General features: G+C 39.2%; 1 protein-coding gene across 1 annotated transcript in view; it reads right to left on the bottom strand.

Annotated features, from left to right (window-relative positions):
* Nucleotides 1–2190: 2190 nt before the first annotated feature.
* The window catches only part of ANO5 (anoctamin 5), a 46587-nt gene continuing 26763 nt past the window's right edge, over nucleotides 2191–22014 (bottom strand). The window contains exons 6-22 of the mRNA XM_085063248.1: nucleotides 21132–21200; nucleotides 19891–20175; nucleotides 19427–19540; nucleotides 18204–18319; nucleotides 17180–17314; nucleotides 16648–16753; nucleotides 16497–16557; nucleotides 15351–15502; nucleotides 13531–13605; nucleotides 12640–12862; nucleotides 10866–11035; nucleotides 10167–10264; nucleotides 9732–9862; nucleotides 8179–8384; nucleotides 7722–7903; nucleotides 6699–6804; nucleotides 2191–5861 (exon numbers count right to left, since the gene is read on the bottom strand). Of these exons, the coding sequence (XP_084919374.1) occupies nucleotides 5640–5861; nucleotides 6699–6804; nucleotides 7722–7903; nucleotides 8179–8384; nucleotides 9732–9862; nucleotides 10167–10264; nucleotides 10866–11035; nucleotides 12640–12862; nucleotides 13531–13605; nucleotides 15351–15502; nucleotides 16497–16557; nucleotides 16648–16753; nucleotides 17180–17314; nucleotides 18204–18319; nucleotides 19427–19540; nucleotides 19891–20175; nucleotides 21132–21200 (2451 nt within the window). The 3' untranslated portion in view covers nucleotides 2191–5639. The remainder of the gene's footprint in view (nucleotides 5862–6698; nucleotides 6805–7721; nucleotides 7904–8178; nucleotides 8385–9731; nucleotides 9863–10166; nucleotides 10265–10865; nucleotides 11036–12639; nucleotides 12863–13530; nucleotides 13606–15350; nucleotides 15503–16496; nucleotides 16558–16647; nucleotides 16754–17179; nucleotides 17315–18203; nucleotides 18320–19426; nucleotides 19541–19890; nucleotides 20176–21131; nucleotides 21201–22014) is intronic.

The following is a 22014-nucleotide window of genomic DNA, read 5'->3' as shown; positions in this document are numbered from 1 at the left end:
TAGCAGAGTCTCTGCATCTCTCAGTGCCAAAACTGAAATGCTGAACAGTGCTGGATGCTTTGAACGCCCAAGGGCCAAGCGAGGTCAGCCAGTCATTTAAATACAAATGTTTCTGACAAGCTCACAGCACTGGCTTGTTGAGGAGTTGAACAAAATAATTCAGAAGAATCCTGCCCTTATCAAACGCTTCAGACTGACTCATTTCTGACTGAGAAAGCAGAGTCACCCATTATTGCAGGGGAATGTGCGTATGCACCTTCCAAAAATTGATATGGCTGCTGAATTTCACATCCTACTCATCATCTCCCAGCAGATTTTCTCAGTGCTTGCTTAAAAAATACCTTCCTGAGCTGCATTGGAATGATGTAAGGGGTGTGCTAAGACAACTGATAATTTAAAACCAGAAAGAGATTTAATTTGGTTATTCCTTTTTAAGGACGCCGAGCCAAGAATTGCTGTGACCACCCTTACCAAGGCAGACAGACAAGATAAAGTAGCTGTGGCTTAATGAAGTCACACAGTAATTCATACAGCCTGGAAAGAATTTTGTTATCCTTCATATGGTAATGATGGTCCTTTTTTTTACCTTTACTTCTTTCCATCTGTTTAGGGAAGGAAGGATTTTTAAGTTAGTTCTTTGTGAGAGCTCCTTTTGCTCTCTCTGGGCAAAATCTCTTTACTTTTTAGATGTTAGAAGCCCTCAGCCCTCCCCTGTGTCTCTCAGCAGCATCCCCTAAACATCTAAGATAGAAACAGTGTTTTCGAAAATACTCTTAATTTTGAACATTTTGAGGAATATCAGACAAGATTTTATTTGTTTCACAGCCTACACATCTCAAATTGCAGATTCAGATGCTGGCATATTGTTTCTCCCACATCTTGCTGTTCCTTCCCACTGATCCTGTGGTGAATAGCTTATTTTTCTACTCCTGTAAGACAATGCATCTCACACAATTTGAGATGCAAGTATTGGAAAAATGACTTCTACTTCAGTGCTCCCTATAATTTTTTGGGTTTTGTTTGTTTTTTTTTAATAAACATGGATTCATTTTTAGAGAAACTCTCCAATCTGGGTAGGTTATATAGGTGCCTTACCTATTTTTCTGATTCAGAAAATCCAACCACTGAATTTTGGTGCATCTCTTCATTTATTGCACAAGTTTAACGAGGAATTAAGGCTTTTGAAGGGTAGCTACGATTTCTAATCATGCAGAGAGCCAGGTTTGTACCAGAATTTGTAAATGTCTCACAAGCTACCATTCTACTCTTTTTTATAAAATATAATTGGCTTTGGAAGACATTGTATCACCAATTGAACTTTGAATTTAAATTACCCATTTACCACAGGCCTCAGTGGAAGCAAGGTTTAAGCTCCAAGAGCAAAGCTTGAATGCACCTGAAAACTCCCAACTTAATACATAAATATCCCCTCTATCCTGCACAGCAACAGCACCTTCCTTCATCTTTTTTTCCCTCCTTTTTCTTTTCTTTGCTACCAACTTCTTCTCCATTTTAATGCTTCAGTTTTCCTTTTGATACCTAATTAACTGCCCTGTGTCACCTCAGTAATGAGCACTATGGTGGTACCATAATATATAATCACACCCTGCTTGCTTTGCTCGTTTTTTCTTCTCTCCTTTTTTAGTGCAGAGATTTTATTCACCTCATCCCTTTCTGCAATTTGCTAATTGCTATTGCATGTCTCTCAGTTTGTTATTTCAAGGTTACAAAGGACATGACCTCCCAAGGCTGGCAGGTGACATGCTGAGATAAAAAACTTCTATTGAGAGCAACCCATCAACTTCAACCCCAGACTCCCTGTGGCTTAATCCAAAGCCCTCCACTGGTCTCAGAAGTGAGTTTATTTAATAAAGATTAAAATATGTGTAGCAAGGCTTCAGCCCTGCCATCTTTTCCAGTGGCTGTCTCTTTCCCAGAGCTATTTAAAGTGCATGGATGTGAAGCACTTTGTGCTGCGTGTGGAAACTGCCTGTGTGACTGAGAACTTGAGAAGTCACCTCAGGTCCTGGCATTGCAGGAATAAAATCTGTCTCCAGACAAGGCAGGCTGCCTGAAAATGGAGCTGCATGAGGTGCAGAAATCTAGATGAATATTTCTTCTCCATTTGACTTTCAGTACTTCACCTCCTCTCCGAATTCTTGGAAGTTTCACACACGAGCTGAGAGCACATTAAAAATGAACACAGCTTTATTTGCTAGACTTGGGTCTTATTAAATGTGCATATTAAATGTTAGCAGGACGTTTAAAAAATTTATTCCAACATTAGTGTGTCATATACATCATACAGAGCAGACAAAAACTCAGATTACAGGACAGCACAACTCAAACAAGTGGTACATGTAGGATAGGCAGAAAGTCCATCTATTTTCACTCCATCCTGTTGCCTCAAACTGAAAGCATTACATAAAGAAGTAAAAGCACAGTAAAAAAATTTCCTAGAAAAAACAGTATAGTGTCTCATAGTAGCACTCTTCTTTTGCAGTCCTTTGCTTAGAACATACCACACTACATCTTCCCAAGGTAAAAAATCCCTAATTTTAATTGCAAAAAAAAAAAAAAAATCCCTGATTGTATTACACCTGAAAGGTCAATTTTGTTTTTGTAAGTAGTTCTAATGAGGAAATCTATTATTGATTAAATGACAGTAATTGCAACACAGAACTTTCTTCACTTTGGTTGAAGGACACTTTTAGATATTGAATGGCATCAAAATGAAATATTCCACCAGTAAGGATCAGCACATCTCCAAACTGAGCAGGCCTTCTTACTTTTGTCACTTTTCAAGAAAATTTATGTGAACCATTACAGACCCAACCACACTGATACTTTTAGTCAAAATACTGCTTAATGGAAGGTAAAGGCAAACTATTGTGTAAAAAGGTGATATTAGCTTTTAATATAACAACAGTCTGTTTTCTGTACAGTTTCTCTATATGAAGAAGTAATGCTATGAAGCATAATGACATATTTTTAAGATATATTTATATATATATATATTTCTTTCTAAATAAGCTGATCCCGGGTTTTTTTCCACTTTCTATTGTATGATACAACATATACAAAAACATCTGTTTGCTGCATTAAATAGCAAGTGATATTAAAAAAATAAGTCTGAAAGAAGCACGAAGTAGGAGTCAAAACATCAATTCAAATTCAGGATATCCAATTCAGGATATGCAGATTCAGGCTTCTGCATATCAATGCTGTATCCCAAAAAGAATTAATTTTCCTATTTTCCCCCACCTTGCTTTTAAATAGCATTGTTTATCCACAACACACCTATTTTGCTGATATCTTTTCAAGAGTTGTATATTAGGACACTTTATTACTTGAAGAAATTTATGTTCCATAAGCAGAAACAGTGCACCTAACACTGAATTTCCAAATCTGTTTACAGCTTCGATCAGGTTGTACATTTTGCACAGAAATATCCTTTTGCATCTCCTCACCTCTCTGTTCGAAGCAACTGTTCGCATTGCTGGCAGTAACAAAGCCACCACATCTAAATTAAGCAGTTTAATTAACAGTACATGTGCAAGATGCAGCACACTGTGCAAACTGTGGTGCTGGATATGTGATTACTGATGGCTGATACTCTTCTTTGGCTTAGACATCAAGCAGCAGAGCTAATTTATTTACACATGCATTCCTCCAACACATCCATGACTTCAAATACATCTGAATATTCAAGCACATGATCAGTTCATCATGAACATGAATTGCCAACATGCTTGACTGATCAAGCAAACGTAGAGGGTGAAGGTGAATAACTTACAGTAATAAGAAATGTACATCTGCATCAGCTCCTTGACTGGCAGCCAAACTGTGTGGTGTGTGCTCGAGGTAGGCACTTAATATCCACCCTTTTGCTAATAACAACAGCTCCACTCAGGACATGGATTTGGAACTGTTAAACATTAAGGTTGCTCGCCAAGTACTCCAAGGAGCAGGCGAGGTTTGCTAAAAAAAACCACCCTAAGTTGTGGTGCTAGTAAACAGTACATCATTCAGCTGACATGGAACACAAATCTCAATTTTTAAGTGTATACTCGCAAGGAAGTATAACTTTCAAAGTGCAAATAGAGCAGAATTTTCTAATCTTGTCTACGCTGTGTGCTCAGCACGAGAGAACTGAGTGATCTGGTTAGGACAACCTGCAGTCTAGGGACTGCAATCCCAAGCAGCCACATGGCACTGGAGCAGAAGTGTGCCAAGGCAGGTGTGGTTTGTAGCACTGAGCAGCTCTGTCTGCAGGTTCACAGCACCCTGCAAGCACATTCTGGAGCTGCCCTGCACAGATCCTTCCCACACCTTTTGCCCAATGCAAAGAAAGAAGGCACTAAGCATGGAAGTGTTGGTATGTCTTAAATATACAGCAAAATCATTAAAATGCCTACCTGCTTCAAACTAGAAAATGAGGGCACATTCATAGACAGCTGGAAGCTACTTTGCACAAATAGTTAGTACACATTTATAAACTCAGTAACTTTGTAGAAAAGCCAACTAACAAAACAGAAAAAAGATCCTTCCCAAAGATTCAAAAGGAAATAAAAAAAAGAACCCCCAAGCCTTAGGCTACTATGTATAAAGACAATAACAGCATAAATATGGATTATTTGGCATGCTTAAAATCTTTTGGATAAAAATCCAAGACCAGATCAGCTGGTGGGGTGGTCCAGCTCCCATCCCACTGCCATGGAGTGCAGGCAAACTCCACACTATGCATCAGGGACAGACACACAGCTTTAGCCCTTTGCTGGCATCCATCAAGAATCCAAACAAAGAAATAAATAAAGGAGCAGCTTTGGCCAAAACCAACGTCCAACATAATCTTCCAATGGCAGTTTTTGAGATTGAGAAATTAAATAACTGTAATTCTCCATACCTCTTTTCAAAACCCACTGCAATTAGGTGATTCCACAATATCTGCATTTAAAGAGCAAACTCTTGGGCAAATTGTATCTTTATGAAAATATGGCTTTTTTTTTCCTTCACCAGTATGTATTAACTGAATTCTGTGCCTACAAATAATTCCAAGTGGAATTAAGCCAATATATCTTTAAAAATCAATTCCTTCTACAAAATGTGTAGAAGTTCAAACCAATGTTTCATAAGACATTGTGAATATTAACAAAAAAAACCCCAAACCTTAACCTTTGCATCAGGAGTGTTCTGTTTAAACGATCACATAGTAAAAATAATATTTCTCAGCAATTTCCACAGCAGTGTTCCCCTGTGATATCATTTTAGGTCAGCTGGGATACAGCCTGGAATATTGCAATTAGGAACAGCGAGAGGGCTTGGTGGTAATGACCTTCTTATGTCCTGTGAGCCCTTTGAGGTTAACAGTCCCTATACTAGGAGTCCAAATCCTAGGATTACAAGATTACATTTAGGATTCAAAGTCATGGGTAAATACAAACCAGTGCTGAAATCGTACAGTCAAGTAGATTTCCTAATCCTTGAAAGCTCAGTAAAAGCTTTTAAAGAAAAGTCTAAAATCTTTGGACTGGAAGAGAAGGGTTCAACTCTCCTACAGCTTTCAACATGATGCATACTGAGCAAACCACAGATAAGAAAAGCTAAAACGAGCTAAATCCCAAACATTGGGTTTTTGGCTACATTGCTCTGGATAGCTCCATTCTCCCTTCCGTGGCGATGAACTCTTTTTCTGTGGCTTGTTTGTCACCTTGGCACAGTCTCTCCTTCAGTTTTTCAAGTTCATACTCATGTAGGATTTTTTGTGTTAAGTACTTTTCACGTTTTATTTTGGCTTTCACATCGGCAGGAACATCAGGAATCATCCACGCCACAAAGAATTTGACGATGAATACAACATGCTAAAAGAAAAAAAAAAAAAATTAACAACTCCTTACCAAATGAAACACCTCTTGTTTTACCTGACACCAAATAAGTCACCTTTTGTTCACAAATAGAATACATTTCCTTTGGCTGTCCTGGAATAATACATACCAAATTAATGTGTATCTAAGATGTGAATGATTATTAAAACACATCCTCTTATGGGGAAATTTTCATTCCATACCATTAATAACTTAGCAAACCCAAGAGGAAAGTGTCAAGGCCTGAATCTCAATCATCCCTTTCTAACTCCTCTGTGTGGTTTGTTAGAAAGTTCACACAGCTGTGCTGATAACACTCAGCTATGGAGAGCTGACAAAACACAGCAGGAAAAGTGATGAGAAGAGCACTTTAACTACTCCTTTTTCCCTTCAGAACTTGCAAAACAGTGCCTTAACACTGAGGTGCCAGTTGCCCAAACCATTGATTTAGCTGCTTTTAGCCAATATACATCACTGCAAAATGCTGTCTGGATTTGAGTACAGTCATCTCACATACAGCTCTTCAATGAAAGCAAGAGGAGTGGAAGTGCTAGTACTGGTGGTTTTAATCTCTTCCACTGGCATTAAAGACCTTTTCTCATTTTGCTGATTATTTTGATCAACACTAGCAGCCTCCTCAGCCATTTTCACTGCTCCTACTCTGAGGTCAGCTCACTGAAGTTAAAAAGCCCAGTAATATTAATCATTTAGGACATGATTACTTGGTATTACCTAGGGAAAAAATAGTTTTATACTCCCAGCATGTTAACATTAGTAACTATCCAGAAAATCATAAGGTCCCAATTTCAGAAGGAGATTTTTTAGGCAACATACCTCCATAATGATGATAAAGGCCAGTTTTGCAGCAAGAATGTGCCAGAACTGCATAGTGTGTAAGTATCTCCTCTCATGGTCTGGAGGATATCGATAGTCTCTGTACCTGTTGGAATGACAGACATGCAAAGGTGAAATGTCACAGTCAGCCTGGTATGGACTACAAGCTCAGTGACACTTACAAGCAAGTACAGCTGTCACTTAAGGAACCTTTTCTTGTTTTCAATGCTCTGCTTCCTTTTGCAGAAAAAGGTTGCCTCTCAATTTGTTTCTATCTCTGTGTTTGCTTAAACACCCTCACATTCACAGCAGCAGGGCAGGGATGAGGATGTGTGATGTGAAATTTGGTACACAGGTCACTTGTTTTTCAGGCAATGACCAAATAATAGAGGACAGAGTGATGGGATGGATCACAGGGTAATGAACACATTCTGAATAAACCTGACAGACATTAACAGGTTATGGGCTGGACAGATGGGTTTCACAAAAGGACAGACTTAAGTACATATTCTACACCACCAAACAAATGTAGCTGCTGCTGAAAGTGCTGAGGTGCTTGGTTTGGGGTCTAATCAAGCAAAATAAGGATTGATTTTAAATACTCATTTATTTTCTCAATTTCAGCTTTGAAATCCAAACACCCCCTTTATTCCTGCTTCCCCGCCCACTTATGCAGCCTAAAAATCTTTGCAAATATAGGCTGAAGTTTGCAACTTTAGGGACGTAAATTTTCTTCACCACTCAAAAATCAATAGTTAATTAAGTGAACAAAAATATCCAATGAAGAAAAAGCAAAACGCACATTAGCAATGGTGGTGATTTTTTTTTGAGATAATTGTTTTTGTTATTGGCTTGAACTCTCACCACCTCAAGCATTACCTTGTTGATATCCTAAATACTACCTCTCCCACTTTAGAATGAAGAGAATGACATAATTTAATTTCTAATGAACTACTTAGATCTGCATTCATTTTTTATGCTGTATTCTAAACAAAGTGATAAAATATTCATTATTACACCAACCTGCATATGACAAAGTTTTCTGGATTCTCTTTAGGTTTATTGTCCTCAGGAAAATCTGAGATTAGAAACACTGACAAACTGTTGTTTATGTAACCAGACATAGGTGAGTCTTCACTTTGAGAATAAGCATAGTAGTAAACCAGACGAGGGATCATATCTGACGTGAATGCAACAATAAAAGCCTGAAAGGGAATTGGAAAAATAGAATAACAAGAAAGTGGCACACAAACTTTGTGAGCAGATTTATAGAGGAGTTGTGGGTCTGTGGATGAAATGTGGATTGGGAGCTGTACACTGACAATATATGGAGAAGCCAAACCTCTCAAATGGTTTGGTTTTTGTAGGGAAATGTGATGCAGTGTCGATGAAGGAGAAAAAGCATCAGCTGGTTTTTAGTTCCTCACATTCAGAGTGCAGTGAAGAATCAGTGCTGAGGTGGCACAGCTGACATACTCACATTAGTGACAACAGACAGGATGGCCATGCCATTCAGGATCTCCTGCCACACTCCTATGCTGTGTGCCTTAGCAGCCACGGGTCTCCTGTACTGAGTGGTTAACTTCCAGGAGTCGACTCGAATCTCCAGGATATTATTCATCAGAGCAAGGAGGGGAGCCAGGGGAAAGGATGCCACGAAGAGAGTAATGAATCCAAACTGAATAACTGCAAGGGAGAAAAAGGAAGTGTCAAAATCTGCCCTTATGGAAGTATTCTCATGTGTGTATAACTGTAGGGGAATTGGGATATATTCATCCACCAAATTTCTCAATTATTATTAGGCTAGTTCTGCTCTCCTGCAGTTTGTACAGAACAATCCTGCTCTCCTTTTACTTATCCACTACAACCTCACCTGCACCTATTGTTACTGATTTAGTCAAAACACTCATATCAATTCTATATGCAATAGTTCCACTGGGGAGTCTTAACATTAGTTTAAGAATTGCCAATAAAATATACAAATGATCCTTTCAGTTGTTACCAAAATTAAGTGTCTCAGTACAGAATGTGATAATCCTCAGTGCACAGCCAATACTGCCACTGTACTTCAAATAAAGGAAATAGAGCATTTTGTCTGGTTTAGACAGTGGGTAAAAATAAATTGCCATACACCAGTCATTTGCTCTTCTATGATTTCACTGGTAAGTTCTTCACCTTAGACAAGCAATGAAATTCCTATTATCTTAGCAGCCCTGGGACAGTGCTGGAGCATAGTGGTTCAGCTCTGATTCTGGAAGAGCAAGGACATGGCTGGAAAAGGAGATTGTTCTGAGTATATTAATTTCACAAAACCACAGCCCTGTATCAAATTAATTAAGTGATAATAATGCTACACAACTCTAAAGCACTTAAAACGATTTCTGCAGAAATAAAACAACACAAAGGTTCATTCTTCAACAAAATGTATCCTTGTAACAGCCAAATACTAACTTCTTTAAGGTTTCCTTTAGATTTAGCTTGGCTTCACTTTTAGTTTCGGTTTCTCAGGTTTTGTAACTAATGTTCTGTGCTGACATATTCACATTAGCTTTGAAAACTCCTATTCCCTTACCCACACTCCCTCTGCTGGTCTCATGGACTGAACAGCAGCACTGAAGCTGAAGGGATTCTCCCTTAGCCACTGTAGATCTCACGTCTGCAGTACCCATTCTTACAGCATATTTGGCACTCATCCCTAGTTAAAATTTCCATTGACATCAGCTAAGAAGATGCTTTGGAACAAGAAAAGAACAGAGACCGAGGCTGGCTGCACAGAGAATAATGTTCCCCATTCAAATGAGGAAAACAAATAGTCTTTGCAGTGTTTCTGTGAAATTCCCAGCAGTTCAAGATGCAAAGACAGCTTTTTTTAAATTGGGCTGACCTATTTAACGATTTCCAGCAGTTAATTGTTCACTGTTATGCAGATGAAAGTGGTGCCATCAACCCACAACAATTAATCAAGATGTTCTTTTGAAAGTGTCAGTACGAGGTGTCCTGTCCTCAATTCCAAATGTGTGATTTTAAACTCACCCATTTCTAAATATTCATAGAACAGGCCTAAGGCTCCAAAAGTCTGCAGATCATGGTCTTGCTCCCAGCGACTGTATAAATTTTCGGGATTATTCCTGGCTTTCCGACGACCCCACCAGTTACAAATCCAGCTGTGTATGGAGAAAAACAAGTTAACACTGGGAGAAGCAGAACTTAAGAGCTGGACTCCATCCTTGTGGGTCCCTTCCAACTCAGGATATTCTGTGAAGTCTCCCCTTCCCTGAGCAAGCTCCTCAATACAACATGCTTTCACAACCACGGCTTTCACCAAAAGAGGATCAAAGCCTCTACGAAATGAGCCTACATGTCAGAATTTGTGCTGAATTTACCGACTTCTTCTCAGCTTCTTCACATGGCAACCACCCCAAGAACTTCCTCTGGCTGTCAGGTGGGTATCTCAGTGTCAGAACTTACGGGACAATGGCCTCCTGGATGTTCCCCCAGATCTGCTTGCCAGCCATGACGATGGTGAGCTGTGTCGTCAGCTCGATCAAGCAGCCCGCAGGGTCACACTGGCGGAGACAAACCAGGAATTAATGAATAATGGCTGTCACCCAGATAAATGGTATTCTACTGCTGTGGAAATGCAAGAAAGGAGATCTTCAAACTTGTAAGGACAATGCTTCATTTCCACCTGGACTGCCAGCTAAGCTACCCTTGCCGGAAGGCTGTTACAGAAGGGCTTTCAGTGTTGAAAGTGTGAGACAAAACACACACCAAAACACAATGACCATTTGGGGACAGTAATTCAGAGATGCTTCAGCAGGACCTGCACACAGCACACACCCCTCAGCCCCAGCAGGGTGAATCTGTGGCTCTTAGTGAGCTCTCAGCACCAGACTTTGTTTTTAAGATCTATGGTGATTTAAGATCACTGGTATTTCAGGACAATTGGGACCAAGAAAAGCTTTATGATTTTTCACTCTTGTGACCGACAGGTTTCCACTGCTGGTGTTTCCCTGACTAGCAACAGCAGGAAAAGTCCTGGAAGCCTCACCATCAGCCTCAGGAGAGCCAGCTGAGCTCCAGCTCAGTTCAGATCAAGCCTGCAGCTGGAAATTTATGACCATGCAGGCTGAAGGGAACAATCCACCTTATTTAAGGAAGTCTTACCTCCTCATTTCTCCAGCGACTGAACATGTATGTGTAGGCACCTGGGTAACCAACAAACTTCCCTTTGAAGAAGGCCACGTAGAAACAGGATGAATAGTAGTTGACAAACTGGAACAAAAACATTTTCATGGTGAGCCTGTTCTCATACTCCATGTGAGTTCTGGGGATCTCTGCGAAACCAGAAAACAACAATTTTATGTTCCTTTATTCCCTTTAAACGGATATAGATTCATAAATATTCATCATGCACAGTGACCTTAAAGGAAAAAAAAAATGGAAAAAAGCACAGCTACAAATATTTCAGCAACCAGAGCTCCTGCTCTCAGATACCCTACCCTTAGTTTACAATGCAATGTTTGGAGCAGGCAAGCAAAGGAAATTCGTATTTAAAACTTTCATAAACTTGTAACTTCCCCTTCTTTGTACTGTCCATTAGCACTTGTCCATCCCCAAATGTTACATTATTTTAGGAGATCCAAGATGAATCTCCAAACAGTAACTAGCAGGATCTCCTGTAGCATGAAAATTTCATTGCTAGCAACACAAGTGATTACTTTTTTTCTTTGTGATAGAGAAGTACGTTACAATATTTTTTCCCAACATGCTGTATGTTGCAAAAGAACACTGCTGAGCCTTCACGCTTATAATTCTTGCTCCTCAAGAAAGAAAAGATTCAGAAAAATATGATTTTCTGTTTGTTTCTGTGTTGGTTAGAGGCAATTTTACTTATTAACTTGTTCTGTTTCAGTTTGGTCTGATTTTTCCAGGAGAGATAAGCAATAGAGATCTCAGAGATGGCCCATGATAAATCAAAATAAACCAAATGCAACATCCCTTTCTGTAAGAAACACCTTTCCATTCTTGACTCCACTCGCAAGATCTCATAAAAAAAGATCAACACACTGTTTTTATGACAACTGTACAAACTGCAAGTACCTAATATTTTCAGCTCTCCTCCACAAGCTGAATATATTCTGCAATTATTTCTTTCTATAAAACACCTGCAGGGACTTGTACCTCTGAATTATTAAGGACAAATAAAATGAAATAAGATATGTGAGAAATGAAATAAATGAAATAAAATAAAATGAAATTAAATAAATAAGTGAAATGAAATAAAATAAAATAAAATATGCAAGAAAGGCTCTCAGGAAGGACATTTCCAGCATGCAAGCAGAAGTCAAACATAAAATATGCGACAAAATTAATTGTTCTTCCTGGGCCTCCAGCTCTAGAGTGAGGTTACTGCAGGACAGGTTATCAATGGCCACTGCTGCAATAACACATCTTGGGAACAGCTTTCTATCCTTCTCAGCCTCTGCCTTCCATCTGTGTAACTCCAAATCTGTACAGTCAGAGCCAAGGGAAGCAACACTCAGAAAAAATGGAGAATATCCTCTCCTATCCCATCTTTTCCCCCAGACTAAGAGTCATGATTATTTAGTCTTTTTTTCCTTGTAAAGATGGTTGTGATCTATTTCTAAAAACACATCTACAGGATTTCTAATTGAAATTGACAGCCTGCTCTTGCTTTGGCTACTCTAATGGAGTACTAGGTAATTTTTAAATGTGTTCAGGTCTGTGATTGCCTCTGTAGAGTAGTTCTAATACAAGCAAGCTGTATGAAGAGAAACCAGGCTATGAGAATATGGCAATGCAGGGAAAATGTTCACTGTGGCTGTGGATCCATCTGAGTCACTGAGGTGCTCCCACTGCACTGAGCTGAGAACAACAGCACGGAACACCTCGAAGGGTTCTACCTGCAACAACTCACCCATGTCAGTGATCCAGATGGCTATTCTCTCATAGAAGAAGTTCAGTATCATGATGATGACGAAGTTGAGGCAGGAGGCCGTGACAGAAGTGGCCAGCTGCGGGGTCAGCAGGCTGCTGATGGGCTGCAGGGTCTGTGTGTTCTCCATCAGGCTGGCGAAGGCAGCGTACACGGCCAGGCGGTACACGATCACCGCGATCATGCTGGCGATGATCAGCGACACCTGAGGGAAACAGGACACTGCAGTCACACTCCTGCAGCTGCCTGCAGCTCCACGCTACAGCTACATGCTCATGGCTTTAAAAACGAGGTATAAACCATCGCGCTTCCTATTTTTCAAATTTTATTCTTCGTGGGGATGAGTTCAGCAGCACTGACGTGCCTAGTACTAAATACTTCGTTATATTATATATATATTAAATCCCCAAACAGTATTTTGTTAACAAAAGAAAAACAGACAATCTAATACCAAGATTTGAATAAGTGCAGAAGAATTCAGACTCAAAAAAAAGAATTCACAACAATGAATGTAGAGGGAGTTTCAGAGCGGACAGTTTAATTAAACTTGTCCTTTCCATCCCCATTTCTGTTTGCCTTTACTATAATTTTTCAGTATGTCTGTTAACAGCAAACAAGTCACAGAGAAAGTCATCCCTATGCTAAAACGTCCAATCAAATTACTAATTAATGACCAATTCCCAGGGTCTTATTTTAAAAAAGAAGTTTATCAGAATTGATGTGCATTTTAAGTGGCAACATGAAATCTGGGGGACAATACTAAAAGCATGTGTTAATATCGTGATTAAATCCAATTTCTCATATTAACATGATGATTAGTAATGATCAGGACCTCTGATAGATGTTAAAGTGATGATCCAAAAAGATGCTCACCCAGAACAGCACCGTAGCTCCCGAGATGCAGAACCGCACAGCCTGGCTAGTTAGAGGCATGTAAGGCTCCATCTCCTGAAACAGTCAAGTACAGCACAGTTCATCTCATTCCCACACCTCATTCCACCATCAAGAAGCACACAGATCCCTCATCAGCTGTGTGAAAAGTGCTCACAACCAAGGGAAACCACCCAGAACCCCCTAAAATGGCAATCAGGATGTAATTTTGAGTGTGCTGGGGTTGGGGGGCAAAAAGAGCAGGACAGCAGTGGCCATAAAACTGCTACAAGTAAAAACACTACCTGCATTCTTTAATGGTTAAACTTTTGCAAAATGAATCAGTGGCTGAAGGAAAAAGACCAACTTTCTGAAATGAGCAGGCCAGAACTATTACTGTAATGCTAGGTTAGCTGTCAAACAGCTCTGAGGTCATAACCAGACTCAAGTTTAATAAATTCTCCATGCTGAGGTTTCTTAATGCTTCATTATTCATGTAAATTAGAATCCTATTGTAATCAGCAAACCCAGATTTTAGCCATGATCTAGTTAGACAGTTCAGCACCATAAACAAATGAGTTAATTACAGCCTCAAGATGTGCAATTTCAGGTTCAGTGCACTAAGAATTTTGAATCACGAAAAATGAGGAAATAGTTTTCTGAGTGAAGCAAAACCAGCTGCGGAACACAAGAAAAGTCAATGTCCTGTACCCACATAACCTTTTGGGTTACTGCAGAATTAGCTCATTTGAAAGCACTGTCCTTTCACATGCTCATTACAGCACGTGCTCTAATAGGAGGAAATTACACTCCAGTGTGGCTAATGTGTGCAGGTTATCCTATAACTGGGTACTGATAAGGATCACTGCTAACCCTGCTGCAACAAAACCTCTGAAAAACCACTGAGACACTCAATTGAAGAGTCATAAAATAAAGGCTTGTGCAGCCATTGAATTTTTATGCTAATTGTTCATGCACACTTAGAAGGCACAGAGGAGTGCAGTATCTCACACTGAGATAACTGTATTACAGTCCAATAGAGCAGTTGATTTCCTAAATAAAGTTCAAAAAACCTTATCTCACCTAAGGGATCTGGGTTAATTAAGCAAGAGAGCAACCTTCTCCCTCAGGACAGCTACACAAGCACACCTAAGCCTTTGGCTGTGCTCTGCTCCAGCTGATTCTCCTCACCAGGCTACAGGTTTTGGTCCATGCTGTACCAGTGCCAACCAGTCAGCCCATTACTTCCCTGTCCTAAGATGATCACTCTCAGGATTATTTAAAAATTACTTCTCTGTCCTAAGATGATCACTCTCAGGATTATTTAAAAATACATTAGAATGAGGTGGTAGAGGTTGTGTTGGAATGCAACCAGCCAATGCCTAAATTTGTCTAATAACTCCTACCTAAAAGAAATTTCAATGAAAATTAGTATTGACATTTAGTGTTCATACGTAGTGTTTAACAGAGATAAAAAGGGTTACTAACTGTATCTCAATTAGATCTTAGGGAAAGGACTTGAGCAACCTTCACCTCTCTGGTGTTCCCCCAAAAAAAAGAAGTTGGGTATCAGAAGCAAAACCACAGCTAGACCCACTTATCACTTTACTGCTTCTTCATATGATGTGTAGAGATAAGAAAGAGTGGTTTTAAAGGCATGAAGATTTCAGAGGCTGCTACCTTGAAATGTGAAAGACACTAAAAACAGTGTCAAAGCCATAAACTTTGCCTCTGTTTTCCTGATTTCATGCATCAATTTCCAGGTTACGAAACTTTCACTATACAACTGAATTTGCACACATGCAATGCAGCATGTTCATTACCTGAGTTATGGGATTCCTCTTCTTTTGGGTACATTTGGCCTCATACTCAGGCCTCAGCTGGAGTTGTTGCTGCTCCTCCTCAAAATCCACCAAATCCCACTCATACTTCAGTCTAGCTTGCCGCCTCTTCCAAAACTCCAGGAAAAGAGTAACTGCAATTTGCAAATGTTAAAACAGAAGTGAACAAGTTCATGGACCAAGTTAAACATCTGCACTGGCTTTTTTTCTGTGGTTAATTATTTATCCTTACAGCGTGGCTCACCTATATTTACTGACTACCTCCTACAGCTCACAGGTAAGATCCCAATATGGATCCAGTGATTTATTAGCTAACTGAGTTCCAGAAATAATTGACAAAGAAGATGCCAAGACAAGATATGGGTATTTCCATGGTTATGATGGCCATGTTCAATTACAGTTTAACTACTCTGCATATGCAAAAAGCAACATGGAATTAAGAAAAGAACCTGATAATTCAGTGCACTAACTGCAGTGCATAAACCTATAACACATAAATAACTATTACAACAAATAAGCAGAACAGCTTTCAAGTAGTGTGTTCAAAGATTTCTGTTGCTTTTTGATGCTTATTTGATATCATGGTCATTTTAAAGATGGTGAATGTCTGATGTTTTTCATATGATCAAGAGTTGGGCTGGCTTAAGAATTTTTTAAGACACTAGAGGGAACTGATTTCATACACAAACAACTATAAAATTTATAATACTATATAATATTTTAAGAGCATTTTACATTTTATAAACTACTTTAATATGTAAACATTTTGTAATCTGATTGTTCTTATTTGAACTGGAGAGGCTTTATGGTTTAGACAAACACAGGAAAGCTTATCTTCTGCAGCTCTGAACTCTTTGGTTGGTACTTCCTGAATGACTAATGTCACACAAATACTAGTGCTTAGAAACCAAGAAAAGTTTACTACAACAGCTATACAACAAAAAAAATCTTATTGGACTTTTTTTAATAATTCTATATGAAAAAAGTGAGTGGCTAGATCCTTTGATAACAAATACACAGGATACTAAAGTGAAGCCATTATTCCTGTTCTTCTGAATTCCAGTGGCCCTCAACAGTTTGACCAAGATCATCTTATTGCTTGACATAAAGCTTACCAAATGTACTCACCCCATATGCCCATGAAAATGGCAAAAAAAAGAGTTGCCACGTTGTCAAACAAATGGGAATACTGCAAAAAAATACCCAGGAGCAGGTCAGTACCAAAGCAGTTTTCAGGATAAACACAAAATGCCAAGTGGCTGCAGGAGCAGATACAGACCTGGGAGGACTCACAGGTGGTGTTCAGTCTCCAGTATTCACACTCTCGGTCACAAAGTGGGCACATGATGATCTCTCCTCCAATTGCAGGGTCACAGATCTCTTTGCTGAGGAGGAAAACGTTGTAAAGCATCTACTTCCACAGCATCTTAAAAGCTGCTACATGGAATTTATTTAGAAATTAAATGAGAGCTTCATTTGTCCAAAGCTCAACATTTGCGGCTTCACAAATTTAATTTAATTCACTACTTGAATTTTATGGCAGTGGGTGAAGTTTAAAATCCTATGATAGTCCTTCAGTATCCAGAGAAATCTACACATGTATAGCAGTATTCCCAGGTGAATTCTTAACCTAGCCAAAATACAGGTCTCAGAATTACATAATTCAATAAAATACATGAGAATGTTAACCTGTAATTCATCTTTTATGGTTAAAATTCAAAATTCTCTATTACCTGTTGGGGTGTTTCTGCAAGAACAAAACTTTCACACCGCTTAGCTTTTGCCCAGGAGACTTTCAGTGTTGTACTCACCTGCTCATATTTTCATCCATTGTAAACAAGCCATAAAGGAAACAGATTAAGCCAACAACTGCTGCAAGGAATAACATCTCAGTGTAAAATCCAAGCCAGGCAAAATAGATTCCAATCTTCTCTCCATAGTACTTCCTAAATACAAAGAAAATGCAATTAACAGGAATACAAAGCAAAATTTAGAACCATAACAGAGCAAACTGGCCAGAGCAAAAATGAAATACTTGGAAAAATTCTCATTTAACAGAAGAATAAATGCATTGAAGTACAGTGGAAAATGAGATCTGAAGCTGGCCATGAAAAGTTATTCAAGCTGCATGAACAAAGTGAATGATCAGGATATTTGGCCTCTTTTGTCCCTTTTGTCCTCCTAGCAGAAACTCCAACTTTACAATCACTCTTCGTCTTTTCTACAGTATACTGTAAATGAAGATTTACTTTCTGATTTTTCCAAGGAGTTCCACAAACGAAACATCATGACAGTTCTGATTATATGGTCAGAACAAATGGGTAATCCACAGAAAATGTATTACATTCATGTTACAAACAGGTAACTGAACCTTGTGAACAAAGCAACATTCTGTTGTATTGTATGAGCTGAATCAGAGAGATCTTGGGTGAGTTTAAATTTGGGGTGAGAACTGAGAGTCAAGCTTCCAAACTGATTTTATCAGCGTTTTTTCAAGTCTGTGCTGAAATTTCAACATTTGAGATAAATCTTTAGAATTTTTTCTTCAGAGATTGCTTAAAAAATCTGAGATATCCTATGTATGCGTTTCTTTACATCTGAATTATCTGTAATACACCTGACCCCAGAAGGACTGGCTGGATGGAAGGAGACTTGATTTGAGATCAAGCATTTTCCCAGCTCTTAGCAGAAAGCTGAGCCATGCCCACTTAACACCCAGCTCTCTTCGGATCGTAAAAGCGGCAAAAATTCCCAAGCAGGACCAAGTTCCAAACGAACAGACACTGCATTACAGTGCAAACCAAGGTCACCCAGCAAGCCCAGGCAGTGTTTTACCTGATCAGGTCCAGAGGCTGCTCCTTGTAGAAGCGCAGGAAGCGAGCCCACTCCATGTAGAGAGTGTACCTCTCGCTGTCACAGTTGGGGTCACTCGCCTTCTTCCAGTACTGGCACTGGGAGAAAACCAGAGCAAGGTGTAAAAACCTCATCCACAGCCTCAAATGGGAGTAGCACTGAGTTGGACAAACAGGAGTGATGATGCACCCCTCTTAAGACTGTGGTGTTTGTCATTATCAGGTATCTAACTGTCAAACACTATGAAAATTTTGGAACTTCATTGCTTTTCTGGTAATTAAACAGCATAAAATAACCACTGTTTCTGGCAGCTTCTTGTAATTTTATTTTTGTGCTGTAGAACTCTGCTTCTAGACACATTTGGCTGTGTCAGTTATTCAGTTTGTGATCTTGGGTTTTCCTTTTCTTCTGAATCTTTTCCTGTGTTTTCCTTTTTTCCCAAAGAAAAGCATGAAGATTGGTTTCTAAGTAGAGATCAACCAATGGAAGTTTAAACAACCTTAAGTTTGCGTTTTGAAAATATTCTAAGAGGTTAAACAATTATTTTTAGACAAAGATTTTAGAGTTTGTCTCACAAGTTTTGGAACTTTTTGGTGAGATTTCTTAGCATTTAAAGTTGGTTGAAGTTGTATAGAAGAGACTCTTGCTTTTTACTCTCTGTGGTTTTGGTAGTCCAAAAGGTATAAAGTATTTCCCAGTCTAGACTAGCATTCTAGATCCTGGTCAGCTAAACTTTCCTCCTGAAAACCTATGGAACATCCATTTACCCATTTATTTTTATTTCCTAAGGAAAAAAAATGCTTTCAAATATTTAAAAATATAAATCTATATACAGTATTAAAAAATGTCTTATGGTATAATTCAGAGATACAAATAAGGAGGTTAAGTTCACTAAAGCATTGTGACATCTGAAGTAACTATTAAAAACAAAATTTACAGGAATGTATGATGGAACAAGTCTCTAAAGGAATGATGTGACTGACACATATTCTAAAAAATCCCCAGGAAGAAACATTTCAGCACATAAAAGCCAAATAGTAGAGCTGACAGATACATCTTGTGTCTTAGGAAACAGAATCAATTACTGGGACAAATTGAAAGGTTTGAGTATATTTTCATATCTTCTGGAACAGCAAATGTCACAGTAGGTAAAAGAGTGCAAACACTGGGAAATGCTCAGGGGAGCAGAAAGCTAAAATACTTACATCATGAAGAGGATATGCAGCTGTATAGGTGCCATTGTTCAGCAGTCTCTTAATCCCAAATTTTTTCTTCCCTTCTTCTGTTCCATAAGGGCAACGTGTAAGAATATAATTAACCTGAGATTCAAGGAGGAGAATTTCAGACTTTTCCTATTTTAATGCCATTTAATGAAAACTTACAATGGATGTGCACTGAATATAATCTTCAGGAACAACATGCAAAAGCAAAAAATATTTCCTCAAAAGGCCTTACCCCATACAAGAACACTGAGGGCACAACTGCCTTGTAGACATCCACAAGTTCTGCTCCAACAAATATTATTCCGTATTTCCAAGCAAGCTGCACAGCTACCCAACCCTCTCTGTATTTCCCTCAGTTTCCATGCTCACTCCTTCCTAGCATGAATATTCTGATGGGGCCATGTAAATCTACATGCAAATACCAGCAGCCAGATTCCCATACGTACAATTCTGTTCCTCATGGATGGGGAGAAGAAGGTGCTCTCGTCGTTGATGAGGTACAACTCCTGCTTGTCCTTGCTGAAAGGTGCTGTGAAATAATCTGGCTCAGGGTGCATCACCTTCTCGGGCAGCCTGAGTGGGTAAAGCACACAGTCCAGGGGGTTCTCCACCATGGAGGGGATGTCATTTTCCTTGATGGGGACTTTGATGTTCAGCACTTCTGCGTAGGTGATCAGAACCTCCCACGGCGCGTGGATCTTCACAAAGAAGATCTTTCCATCTTCAGATTCCTGCCCCAGGAAAGGTAAATCAGACATCAGACCAAACTGTGTTTCAGTGCAAGATTTATGGGAATATTTTTTATACAAAATGTGTTGATTTTTGCATATTTTTGAAGGAATATTAAAACAAAAAGGAGGAGGGAATAGGAGAACTTTGTGTGTGTGTGTGCATATATATTTATATTTAACTGAAGAGCTTATCTGAGTGGTTGGCTACCCATAAAAATAATCTTTGCACTACTAAAAGCTCACAAAGGCTTTTCAAACCATATTAATCTCATACACTGAGTCCTGAAAATTCTCATTATACTGGAAACATGAAGGATAATCTTGTCATAGGCCTCATGCAGCATGTATGTTCTTCCAGCATTTCTCTGCATTCACAGCAGATGGCAATCAGAAGGGTTTTTGACATATTGCTCAATGAATTCCCCATCTATGGATGTTACAGAGTCTGAACTTGATCAAGACTTGTTTTACTCAACTCAGCCTCTGGCACACTGACTGCATCAGCCAAAATCCCATGTTCTCCAGTTATTGCACCAAACAGTACCACTAATCAAACATCCTCAAGTTGTTAAACTAGGGTACTTCCTCATAATTACAACATGCAGTGTGCATAACTAATCCATTCACTGCCTTCCAAACTTGTTACTCATTGTTAGGTGGGATTAAATTCAGCTGTAAGCATATTTCCCATTTATGTGGATTTAAATCAAATCACAGCTATTTTGCCTTCTTGTTATGAAAGCAAAAGCTTCCTCTTGAATCAAAATGATTCTGCTTCCACAATTCTTATGAATGTATCTCAAAAAAGGACTCAAATAAATTTATTAATCTTGTTTCCCCCAGATTAATCACCCTCCACTGAAATCCAAGAACATTATTTACACTTTTTCTCAAAGAAACAAAATAGTTTATTAATTTCCAGATCTATTCCTTTGATCCTAACTTTTTGTTTTTACCTTCTTGTCTTCTGTTTCTAGTTCCAAGCCAGCCTTTTGCAGATTGCTCTCAAATTCTTTTCTCCTTTCCTGCAGAGAAACAAAGACACTTTAGTAACTGATGAAGCTAGCCACTAATTGATCACTCACTGGTGACTCACTGGTGACAAGCCCTCCATGCTATGTGACCTTCTCAAAGCAAGCAGCCAAAAACCAGCCCATGCCTGGGCTTGGGGAGGGCCAGCTTTGTGATGGGGAATTGCCCTGACTAGCCACAGGACACCTAGGGGGTAGGAAAAGGCTTGTTCTGTGCTGTCTGGGTCATCAGAGAAGGAATATAAATACATGTCTTGTGTCAAACACTTCTGACTTCAGGAGGCTACTGGGTGGGGAGTGTTCCTCTTCAAGCTGACTGACATTCCCAAGAGAATGATGAAAAGAAACATTCTGGAGGCACATGGATTGCTTACAGCCTCATCCACTCACCAGCTATACAATCATGCCTGATACAGATATTGAAGTGCTGATTACAGGCAAGGCAAACAGCCCTTCACAACCATCTCCATAAAACTAGATAAGATGAGCAAATCACCCCATGTGCTTAGCTTGCAGAAAGTCAGCGTGGACTTCATGCAGAGATCAACAAACCTGCCTGTGGCAGTGTGTGCTGCCTGCATGACCTGTGTGAGCTTCAGATGCTGCTTGAACTCTGTAGTTTGCAAAGGAATTCTCTAGGTGGTGTCTTTAGGTAAGAACATTTTCTTCCTCTCCTGCCCCATATATGTTTTGCTCCTTTTGGGAGACTGCATTAATTTCCTCTTAATTATAGAAAATTTCCTGAAGAACTGCCAGAATAATAGTAAATTAAGCCAAATATTGAGTTCTAGAATCTTTAAAATGCACA

This window comes from Lichenostomus cassidix, chromosome 5, assembly GCF_008360975.1.
Source record: "Lichenostomus cassidix isolate B80296 chromosome 5, HeHo_3.0, whole genome shotgun sequence".
NCBI classification, from domain to species: Eukaryota; Metazoa; Chordata; class Aves; order Passeriformes; family Meliphagidae; genus Lichenostomus; species Lichenostomus cassidix.
This window is presented reverse-complemented; position numbering and strand designations above follow the sequence as displayed.